Source organism: Phocoena sinus, chromosome 8, assembly GCF_008692025.1.
Source record: "Phocoena sinus isolate mPhoSin1 chromosome 8, mPhoSin1.pri, whole genome shotgun sequence".
NCBI lineage: Eukaryota > Metazoa > Chordata > Mammalia > Artiodactyla > Phocoenidae > Phocoena > Phocoena sinus.
In genome coordinates this window covers 78,849,036-78,861,390 of record NC_045770.1, presented here as the reverse complement: position 1 = coordinate 78,861,390, position 12,355 = coordinate 78,849,036, and the positions used below count along the sequence as shown (strand labels likewise).

The 12,355-nt window shown below is 35.6% G+C and overlaps 1 protein-coding gene across 1 annotated transcript in view; it reads right to left on the bottom strand.

Moving 5' to 3' along the window:
* ANO3 (anoctamin 3) overlaps positions 1 to 12,355 on the bottom strand; it is a 440,374-nt gene that overhangs the window by 20,744 nt on the left and 407,275 nt on the right. Inside the window, 3 exon segments of the mRNA XM_032640382.1 lie at positions 2,301 to 2,358; positions 3,234 to 3,345; positions 7,713 to 7,749. Of these exon segments, the coding sequence (XP_032496273.1) occupies positions 2,301 to 2,358; positions 3,234 to 3,345; positions 7,713 to 7,749 (207 nt within the window).

Here is a 12,355-nt window from a genome sequence, read left to right as displayed (position 1 = left end):
GATAAATATCAGTTACAATTTATAGAGTTCCTACCACAGTCCAGGGACTGTGCTGTCTTATGCAAATTATCTCTTATTTATTAACAGCTTTGCAACCTAAGTGTTACTATTGCCAGTTTACAGATGAGAAGACAGATATTCAGAGAGATTAAATTAAGGACAAAGAATGAATAATCAGCATTAACATTTGAGCCCAGTTTTCTGTGATATAAAGCATACGTTCTTTGGGATTTTTAGGCTTTCTCCATGTATTCCAATAACTTTTAGAAGACTTTGGGGAGACAACCTTAATGAGAGAGGCCCTGAGTTTTGGGGACTTTTTAGATAGAGACTAGAAATATCTCCTATTTCTCAGGTAATCTTTTCTTAGCCTCTCTCTAAATTATGACCTCCTACTAATGCTGCCACAAATTAAATTGGATTTTACATTAGAATAATTAAAACAATTTTGAACTACACAAGGAATAAACAGTCTAACAATGAGACTGAAAAGAGTCCAGAAATTTCAAGATGTAGAATATAAAAAATCTTACAGTCTCATTTTGCCGAATGAAAACATGTATTTATTACATTTATTTATTAAATGTGTGGCTGCCAATTAGGCATGGGGGGATCTTGATTACTCTTTACACCAAAATAAACTTCCAGTGGGCCAAAGATATCAGTATTAAAAAAAATAACATCAGCTAAAAATACATGTTAATTTTCGGCTTCCCTGGTGGCACAGTGGTTAAGAATCCACCTGCCAATGCAGGGAACATGGGTTTGAGCCCTGGGCCAGGACGATCCCACATGCGTGGAGCAACTAAGCCCATGTGCCACAACTACTGACCCTGTGCTCTAGAACCTGTGAGCCACAACTACTGAGCCCAAGTGCCACAACTACTGAAGCCCGTACACCTAAAGCCCAGACTCCACAACAAGAGAAGCCACCGTAATAAGAAGCCTGTGTACTGCGACGAAGAGTAGCCACCGCTCGCCACAACTAGAAAAAGCCCGCACGCAGCAATGAAGACACAACACAGCCAAAAATAAATAAATAAATAAATAATTTTTTTTTTTTAAATGTGAATTTTTAAAATTTCCTGAATGGAGAATACATTTTTTTTGTCATGATACAAATTCCCCAAACCATTAACAACAGTAATATTTTGATTAGAAAATGCTATATAGTTTTGTAAAAAAATATCAAAACTAAACTAAACTATATACAAGAAAATGGGAAACATATCTGCAGCAAATATGAAAGATCAGAGCCTAATTTTATTTGTTTATAAATTATTAAAACAGAAAAACAGCTTAATGAAAATAAATAGGAATAATACACACACAGAAGTATAAAATGTCAACAGAAATATGAAAAATATTCTCCATCTCACTTGTAATTAAAGGAACTGAAATCAAAAGAAGATATCTTTTGGATTATTGGTAAAACTTAAAATGTTTCTCTTGGCAGAAGTCTGAAAAGTAGATTCATACTCTATAGGTAGAGCATAGCATTTGGGAGGACAATTTGTCAGTCTCAGTGAAAATATAAAATATTCTTACACTGTGATAGAGAGATATTATTCCTAGACATTTTGTTTCCATGACATACATATAATAAATCAATAAAGAAATATGAGACTTTGAAGATATACCTATATATTTATAAATTAGTATTTGAAGTAAGATTTCTTTTGGACTAAATTTTCCCTGCTTAAAAGGAAACATAGCATGTTTAAAAGTTTGGAAACCAGTACAATAGACAATAATAATTCCCCCAAAGAAAAACAGTTCTGGAGCTAAATTTCTGGGCTTTATGAATGGAAAAAATAGCTTTGATGGAATATTAAAAAGAGCTGAGGGACTTCCCTGGTGGTGCAGTGGTAAGAGTTTGGGCTCCCAATGCAGGGGACGTGGGTTTGATTCCTGCTCAGGGCACTAGATCCCACATGCATGCCGCAACTAAGAGTTCTCATGCCACAACTAAGGAGCCCACATGCTGCAACGAAGGAGCCACGAGCCACAACTAAGACTCGGCACAATCAAATAAATAAAAATAAATAATTAAATGAGCAAATTATTGCTTTACAAAAAAAAAAAAAAAGAGCTGAGGTCAGGATCACCCTCTTTTTTGGAAAGACTTAGTTCCATTTCTGAAACCATAGGAAGTCTCCTTTATTGAAAATGTGTCTTCAGCATGCCTGAAATTCCCTGTTCTACCTCCCCTTTCTCTCCCTTCCCACCCCCTCTTCCTCCCATAGTCACTGGTCCATATCCATGCCTATCCCCACACCCACCCTTACAAGATTACTTACTTCCTCCAGTCTCCACCGGTTGAAAAGTTTATTGTACTTTCCTGGATGGCCTACAAATCTGTAAAAAGCCATTTTAATTCATTAGCGTTTATGTGGGTTGACTGAAGAACATTTACTAATGCATTACAACAAGTGCATGTGTGGGTAGAGACTTAAGTGTTCTCTGGAGCAACTTGTACCCAAACAGTTGACTTAGGCCATGCTTACACATCAAAGGACCCAACTTAAAAAGGGAAAATGACGTGTGAAGTCAATATCAATGAGTTGAGAAAGTACAGACAAACCAACCGAATGAAATTTTCTACTTTTACCTGTGGAGTTTTAATGTCTTCTTGACCTAGTTAACGAATATTAATACAATGTGCTGAATGATTGAGTTTAAAATGTTTCTAGCTTCAGCATGTTTCCATGGCACTTGTCAGCGTGTTAAGCATATGGCAGACCAGAACCAGTAGCTTAATATGCTTCTTTTTCATATTTTGCAGCAAATTTAAGGAAAATAAAAACATTACCATGAGAGGTATGTTTCCCCACTAAGGAACTGTAAGCTGGGGTTACATAAAAATTATTTTCTTATTTAACAAAACCATTACTTATGACTGGAGAGTCATAATTCAACCCAAGGATGGCATATGTTTTATTTATTTTTTAAAAATGGAAGTATAGTTGATTTACAATGTTGTGTTAGCTTCAGGTATACAGAAAAGTAATACGGTTATATGATTTTACTTTTTTATGCCAACTTTAACTGGGAGTGGCAGCTAGAAGCACTGTGCAGAGGAGTCTTTTGACTTGAAAAAGCAGGTGAAGATTGATTGGGACAGTTTTCCAAAGCAGAGGACAAGAATTTGCCACCCCTGTCAACAAACCTGCAGTGGAACTGTTGACAATCTCTGTCATTCTGCAAAGATAATGCCTATGGAGTTGACTTACCTCCCCAGAAAGAAAGCAATATAGAAGATAGAACTGTTTAAATTGACGAACTGGAAGAGGAACATCTTCAAAGCAAAGCTGTTTTCCCATTCAGATTCTGTTCGAGGATATTCTAAAAGGAACATAGGGTGTGTTTACATAGATGAGGTAAATGGCAAGAAATATGGATACAGAATCAGAAGTCCCATGTTCAAAATCTGGTTCAGTCATTTACTAGTTCTATGCACCACTCAATGTCTCTGAGTTCTAGTGTCTGCATCTGTAAAAATAGGAATGATAATATCTGTTCCATAGAGTTGCTGAAAGGATCCAATGAGATAATCTTTAGACATTTCCCACAGCTACAGAAGTATGATGCTTGTTACTAAGATATAAAGATTTTCAGGATTCTCTCTGCTCCTTTCATTTAGAGGTAACCATAAATATTAGATCAGTCTTTCACCCAAACTGGCTACACTTAATATAGGGACCTAAATTGTCCACAGGGTTCTTTGAAAAAGGAATATTTTGTATGCAGACTGAAGTGGAATAGTAAAGAGAAAAGAGGGCCACATCAGTCACAAGAGCCCAGTTTTTATCTCAACCTTACACCTAATTTGCTGGTAATCTCAGGCAGGTCTCTTCACATTTCTCTGTAATCAGTTTTATAATCTGTGAAATGAGGAATTTAGATAAGATAATTTTAAGAACTCTGTCAACTCACACCTTAGGGTTCTAACTTTTCAAACAAAACAAAACAAAACACAACAAAATACAGTGATGAGAGAGATTGGATGAAGATGGCAGCATGTACTGAAGCCTCTGCTCCCACTCAGTACCCAAGTAAGTGATAGAAAATATATATGCACAACTAATATATATATATTTTAATATAATTGAAAAATTCAAGAAAGGTAGAAACTAGATGGGCTCTGACTTAAGGAAAAGAGAGACTAAAATACATGCATGAGCAAAGCACAGAATAAAAACGCAACAGGTCTTGGGGAACTCCAAGTCCAAAGCAGGTAGGTGCCGGAAATAGGAGGGGGTCTGTGGGGCATCGAAAAGAGTGACTGGTTGGTGGGCACCAGTGAGAGCAGTCAGGATAGGCTGACATTTCCCCATGGGTTTTGATAGGTTGTGTTTTCATTGTTGTTTCCTTATAAATAGTTTGTAAATTAAGCATGAAACTTATCTAGAAATGAGAATGTGGATTTTTTTTAAAAATCCTGTGAGTAAGATTGCTTTTGGTTCTCCATTTCTAATTTTATTGCATCGTGATCCACAAATGTGTCCTGTGTGATTTCTGTTTGGGGGCAAAAAAGTTGCAATTTCATTGTGGCCAAATTACATGGATAAGTTTTGTCAATGTATCAAGTGTCTGAAAATAATATTTCTGTTGAGCATACAGTTTATATATATTTTAAAAGAAGCTTGCTAGTTATGATATTCAAATACTCTACATCCTGGCTTATATTTTGAGTGTGGATTTATCAATTTATTTTTGTATTTCTATCATTTTTTGCTTTCTATGTTTTGAAGGTTTATGAAAAGGTGTATAGAAATCATGACGATTATAATGACCTGGTAGATTGTTTATCAGGATGAAGTGTTTCTCTGTCTCTCTCAAATAGATATTAAACTCTTTTTTGCCTAAAGTTAATATGGTGACATATGATTTTATTGTTACTATTTTCTTGATATAGATGCTCCTATTGCTGAATTGACCTCTGACAAAATAAAAACTATTTTTACCAGTTGTCCTAATTTGTTTCTTGGAATCTAGGTTTATTTTTATAGATAATTAATATTACAGATAAATCACAGTTCATTATTATAGTTACTTTATTACTTGGAACAACTGACAACCATTCTGATCTAATTCTCAACAACTATAAAATTAGGCTGAAAAAATTATCTCTTGGAATCAAATGTTATATATTTCCTCTCTAAAAAAACCTTAATGTGATAGAATTGAAGCTTTGATTTTTTTTGTGTGTGTGGTTTTTGAAAATAAAATATTTGGACAAAAAAAGAAATCAAGGGGCTTCCCTGGTGGCACAGTGGTTGAGAGTCCGCCTGCCGATGCAGGGGACACGGGTTCGTGCCCCGGTCCGGGAAGATCCCACATGCCGCAGAGCGGCTAGGCCCGTGAGCCATGGCCGCTGAGCCTGCGCATCCGGAGCCTGTGCTCTGCAACGGGAGAGGCCACAACAGTGAGAGGCCCGCGTACCGCAAAAAAAAAAAAAAAGAAATCAAGAAACAAAGTTTAAAAAATATTTTAAATAAAACAGTGTTTGGCCTCCTCCAGAAAGTTAAACCTAATTTCTAATTTGAAGCATAAATTTGCAAGCCAAAAGTTATACAGAATATAATGTCATATATATTATATGTATATATTTATAGGTATACACATGCAATGATATTATATTACTTTAAATAAAATATCAATATTTTATTAATTTAAATCAATACAATTCATTCATTATTAATCAACAGTTATGAATCCACAGGCATTATGGTATGAGTTACAGATGGAAAAATCAAATATGAAGTGAATACACCTGGAACTTAGCACAGATAACTGTTCTGTTTCCTACTATCAATTGTGGTCCCCAAATCACTTGCTTAGATTTGCTTCTATCTTAGGTATAAAGTTCTTTAAAAGTTAATAAATGTAAGGAATCAGAGCTGGAAGAAACCTCTGAGACAATCTAGTTCAAGTGCTTTGTTACCCAACTGAAGAAATTGTAGCTCAGTGGGTTTAAAGAACAATGGAAACGATGAAAAAGATCATTCCCATTTATGGAGCACTTGTCATGTGTCAGGCGGCCAACCTACAATGGTGAAACAGGAAGTATTATCATTCTCATTTTACCAGTGAATAAACTGACTCAAAAAAAAAAAAAAAAAAGGAGGAGGAACAGAGGAAAGAGGAGAAGGAGGAAGAATGGAATGGAGAGAGGGGAAAACTTGCTCATAGTCATGTAATTTCCAAGTAATCATGTCATCCAGAGGATGAACTAGGAACTAGTTCTTCCCTCTACACACTGTTCCTTCATAACGAAAGTGATATATCATAATAGAGTCATACAGTTCCTCCACCATAGTCAATGGAGTCTGTCACTTCTGAGTTTAAATTCTACTTATTTAACTTAATTATCTTGGTTTTCTTATCCATAAACTAGGGATCATACTGTCATAGAGTTGTGATGACAGTAAAACAAAATAATGAAGGAGAAGTGTTTAGCTTAGCCCAGTGCCTTGGCTCTGGTGAGTTCTCAATAAAAGATCACTGCTCAAACAAATCTGCAATAAAAATTTTGTACCCCGAACTGGGGGACCAAAAATTAAGTTCAAGGATAGAAAAAAAAACATATTCTGACATGTAAGGTTTTGAGAAATTTACTTTCCAGGTAGCAAAATAAGGAATTAAGTTAAGACAGAAGAAACATAGGATCCAAAAAGTAATGTCCAGCCGAGAAAAAAAAGGTGAAAGGAATTCCCACAGTGCTGGTGAAGGGAAGTGTAGATGCAGCTGAGCACAAGCCCAGAGGGTAACCTATTGAGATTGGAGCAGACAGTGGTTCAGGGAGGATAACCCTAAGAAGAAAATAAAATGAATACAATACTTGATGTTTTTGAATGTATTTAGAGAGAATTTACAGTTATGGCAGGAAGTTTGGGATAAATTAAGGAAAGTATGTGTAGACAATTAAGCAAAAAAAAGTGGTTATTAGCTTCATGAAAATATAAAGGTTGTGTAAGAAAGGAAGGATCACAGTACACACCATGCCTTAGATGTGAACATAGTTCTCTAGACACAATGATTTGAACACTAATTATTCATTTGGCTAAAACTGCTGGTACAACTAGTTTGGAAGGAGGGGAATTAAGTCTGTTTTTAGCCGGCGATGGATGGGAAAGTGTGCGGGGACAGAACACTGCAGGGAATAAAGACTTAAGTTCTTGTCTTTATGATGGGAAGGCAATCACTTCCCAAAGCTGGAAAACCCAAGAATGGCATGCAGTTTAGAAACAGGGTAGAAAGTAACAGAAGAAATTAATTGATAAAATGCTAAAAAGCCGTCCCTCAGGGATATGGAAAATAAAAATGGGTAATGTGGCAAAGGACTGGTGTTTATTATAAATCTCTTAATAATCTTTTGCCTTTTAAATTGTGTACATGTAATATGACACTTTGATAAAAATAAATATTGAGGGTGAAAATCATGAAGAACTGAAAAGGTAGTGGAAAAAAGCAATTCCAAGTAGGGAGAACTAGGCTTGCTAATTTCTAGTAAGATTTTGTAACTATACACATTGCCTCTCTATAGTTATGTGATGTAGTCCAACTTCCTACACCCCTTCTTTCACTTTTTTTGACAATTATATAACTAAAGTTGATATAAAAAAACATATAAAAAAATGCTAAAGTGTGTAAAGCAAGTGCAGAATAATATGTCCATGTTACTAAAGAGTGAAGAAAAATCGACTTACCTAAATTAGTGAGAAGGTAAGCAATTTTTTCATAAGCCTGTAATAAAAGAAAACAAATAGTTAATGTTATTATTTTCTTTTAGAAAAGCCTGTTATTTACACTATTCAAGAAACATCTAAAGTATATTCTACATAGTGGCTACATTTTTAATTAAGCAGAAGCAAGTTTTAAATCTTACTCTACAGCGCTTTATATATACACATACACACAAAATGCATGTAATAAAAATGTGTTGTAAATATGTGTATATATACAGACACACTTGATTTCTGCAATAACATCTTTTCTGCTAGCTATCTTTATTTCCACTTTATAAATCAAAGAAATGAGACTTAAAAAAACCCCAAAGACATTCAACTAGTTAATGGCTGACCTGGGATTTAATAATCAAATTATATGTGCTTTTCACTACACTGGAAGGTTAAGTGGAAGTATGTCTTCTTTACTATTGATAAAGAATTTTCCAAACTCTGACAAAGACAGTGGGCAAAGTTGCATTCCTAAAGAACAAAGCTGGTTTGGTGGTTATTTAAAACAAGATTCACTAGTCAGACCTGTTGAATCTGTAAGTCACATGCACAATAGATTTTTATAACATTTTTTATATTCTGCCACCTTCTCCTTGCCCCACCGTACTCTGTGTACCACCCATACAGACTCAAGGAAAGAAAACATATTTCACAATATTCCAAGTAAATATAGTTGGAAATGTATATTTACTTTGGACAGAAGGGCGATGTGTGTGTGTATGTAAATATGACTACATAACCCCACAATTCAACAAATTATTCTTTAGATTATAAATTCCAATAACCCTGCCTATTGGCATGCAAAATCAAAAAGGTGTCTGGACACTTGAAAAGTTGTTCACCTTCCCTGACTGTTCTTTCAGTAGAACTATTATGATTATTCATCTTGACCATGATTCAATCCAACTCTTCCTAAGATTTAAAGTGTTATCTTGAGACAAAAAGATTATATTGAGTACAATAGTCTCATTCTATCCCTGGTGCAGTTTGTTTTTTTTTTTTTTAACTGTACACTCAAGTAATCATTTCCAAATTTTAAGACCCGATTAGCTTGAATTCATGAGCACCAAAGTTATCCTGACTTTGTTCTTTTCCATGCCCCATTTATCAACTAAGATGATTAGAGAAGGGTCTCCAGAGAGTATTGGAAGACAGTCTTATCAATCAGCAAATAGTACTTGAGTACCTCCTATGCCTCAGGCACTGAATTAAGTGCCCTCATGGGGACTGAGAGAAAATTTTATTTAAATAACTGCCATTTAGAGTATTTGGTGCCAAACAGTGTTTTATAGATACTATTATTTATATGTGTCCTTACAACAATATTATCAAATAGGTATTATGATTCCCATTTTACAGAACAGGAAACTACGGTTTAGAATGTTAAGCACCTAACCCGAGATAATACTTCTAAGCAAGTAGCAAAGTTGGGATTTGGTATCATGGCTCTCTTGTACCACCTATGCTGTGCCTTCTCACATAACCACTTCAGATTTTGTCTTAATACTTAGCACACAGACCTGTCTGTAAGCCTGCGATGGTGATATCTGCAGCTGATGCCCCAAGGGATTACAATAACCTAATAACCTTCAGAGGAATGTTATGAATCACAAAAGATGTTGTGCCACCCCTGGATATATTGCTCTTGGAAAGCTGCCTGAGGTAGTGAAGAGCCTGCATCACCCAAGGCCCAAATGCCCATTGGCATCTTCATGATGATGAGTTACAAAATCAGTCCATGCAGAGTGACATGTTAACTGACCCACAAAGTGTAGGAAGAAACCACCATTCAAATATAACCAACTGGATGGTGTATTACAGCAATCACATTGACACAGCAAGTTGTGTGTGTGTGTGTGTGTGTGTGTGTATGTGTTAGAATGGATATGTACTTGGGGGAGGAGAGAATAAGGGGATTCAGGGTCAATTGTTCTGGTTGCTACATTATATACATGTAGTATATGTATATACTACATAAATATACATCATTTTATATATACATATATATGCAATATATGTGTGTGTGTAAAACATTTATAAATAAAATAAAATTTAAAAAGTATATAAAATACCATATTGAGGAACCTATGCTTTTAAAAATTATTCACTAGTGCATTCAGTAAGCTGATATTCTGTGGTCATATATATTGGGTTAAAAATATTTATTAGGAATTTCTAATGAGTCAGGTACTATTCAGGGAACCAAATAACAGTGAACCAAACAGTCTCTGCTTTCATGGAATTTAAACTCCAGTGCTCAGAGACAGATGGCAAAGAAATATGTAATTGGCCAGGAGATGCAAAGTACTAAGAGGAAAGATGAAGTAGCCTGAGGGGTAGAGAGTAGTGGTGGCACAGCATGCTATTTAGAGGGTGATCAGGGAAGCCTCTCCAAGAAAGTGGCATTTGAGCAGAGAGCTGCATGGAGTGAGGGAACCCAGCAGGGATGCAGCTCAGTGTCGGGGGAAACAGAAATTGTAAGTGCAAATGCCTGAGCCTTCCATGGGCTTGTTGTGCTTCATGAAGGACAAGGAAGGTAGAGGGACAGGGGTGGAGGCAGTAAAGGTAGTAAGAGATGAGTCAGAGAGATCTCAGAGGGAAACACCTTTTCAGGGCCTGGTAGGCTATGGTGAGGACTTTAGAATTCATCCTGAGCTGAGAAGTCATCTCCCTCTTAATGCTTTGTTTTGGGGTGCAATGCAGAAATCAGTTGTGGGAAAAAATGGCAAAGGCAGAGGGTTGTTGTGAAGGGGCAAATTAAGGAGTTGTACACGTGTTTTAATGCTCTTTGTCTCTGAGTCAGAGGCTCACAATCTAACCTTCCTTGTAAAAAGGAGCTCCAAACAGAATTTTGCAGAGTCAAAAAGAGTCTGCACTTTTCCAGGAATCTTCCTTTTTGAATTTCTAGAAATCGTGGACATACATATGAAAAAACTAAACAAATACATTTTAGAAAAAAGAAGCTAAACTTCTTATTAAATGGGTCATTTTGCATTGCTTCCTTTCGAGGTTAAGATGTGTGGTCTAACACTTTGAACCACCCTATTCCATAATAACCTATTTGCATTGTAATTACCAGTGGAAATCGGGTGTTGAGGAAAGTCAGGTACATTTTGAGGTCTTTGGGGGATCAGGCCCATGAAGGAAACATAGGAATGTATTCTCTGGACTTTAGAGATGGAAGTGGATCAATAATGTGGAAGAGTCCAGAACCAGCGTGAATACACAATAGCCAAGTGTATTCAGGGCTTTCTTTTTTTTTTTTTTCCTTCCTTTTGGTTATAGTGTGCTCTATGCCTGGTACATGGCCTTTAAAATGAGAGGAGGAATACCAAAAGGGGTTTATCCTTTTATTGACGATGCTGAAATGGTTTAATTGGCTTAATCCCAGAAGTACAAGAGTACTTCTGCTGTGATGTGTCTATTTTCTCTTAAAAATTACATGTTAATCATGAGACCAGAGAACTTTCATTCTTAAAATAATTCTTAGATTAATTGAGGTTTGATTGTCAAGCAACAAGAATATACACTTCTTAAGTAACTGCACATTTTAAATTTTTATCAAAATCTTTTTGGAAGTATTTCCTAATGTTGGTTAACCATGCTACTTATAATGCTAACCTCTGGTAGCATTATATTTTGAGGGGCAGCAAAATAAAGAATAAAAAGGATGGGATTTGTAAAGAGCAACTCCTGGTTTCAAATTCTGGCTTTGTAGTTTTTTAGCTATATGCCTGGTAAAAGATGTTAAAGATAATAACTTGAAGTTTTAGTTATTGTTAAATTATTTGCAATTTATCTTTGGAAGATGTGATTTCTGATCTTGGCTGTGTATCAAAATCACCTTAGCTCCTTAAATCACTGATTTCGTAATGCTATTTTGTGGACTAACTGGATCAGAATCACTTGGAGAACATTATGGGAAATTTTTTGTTTTAAATACAGACTTCATAGTCCTACAAAGAAGATTCTGAATGAGACTCAGGAATCTGTAGTTTTTCAAAAGTGTTTCAGGTGATTTGATGAGTATAAGAGTAGGAAACAATCCTTTAAGTTACTTTTATGATCTGTAAAATGGGCCTGTCATCAAATTTTTATTATCTTGATCCATATTTCTCTCCCAAATTAAATATTTGTAGGAATGCCACAATCCACCTGTTTTAAAAGCTTAGAGAATATATATCCTTTGATTGTCAGTTTGAATGAAATTAACACGGGCAGAAAACTTGAAAGACACTGAAAATATAATTCCAGTAACAAAACTGACTTTGAGCACATACAATATTCGAAATGCTAGGATATCTGGAGAATAAAATATTTAAAATGTATTGAAAGAATATATTCTAAATGTCTTTTAGGCATTAGGCAAAGACCTGGAGATATAAACATGAGGAAGCTACAGCCCCTGCTCATGAGGAATTTATAACCTGATCGCTGGAGAACAGGCATATCCCAAGCACTGTAGCAGAAGAGCATTCACAAAAGAGATTGTTTAATGCTATCAGGAGACTCTGATAAGGAGGGAGAATAGACCTGCCCAAGCACTTGTGAGAAGAACAGACACAAAGAGATTCTTTAATTCCACATATGGGATCGAGAACAAATTTTATGAA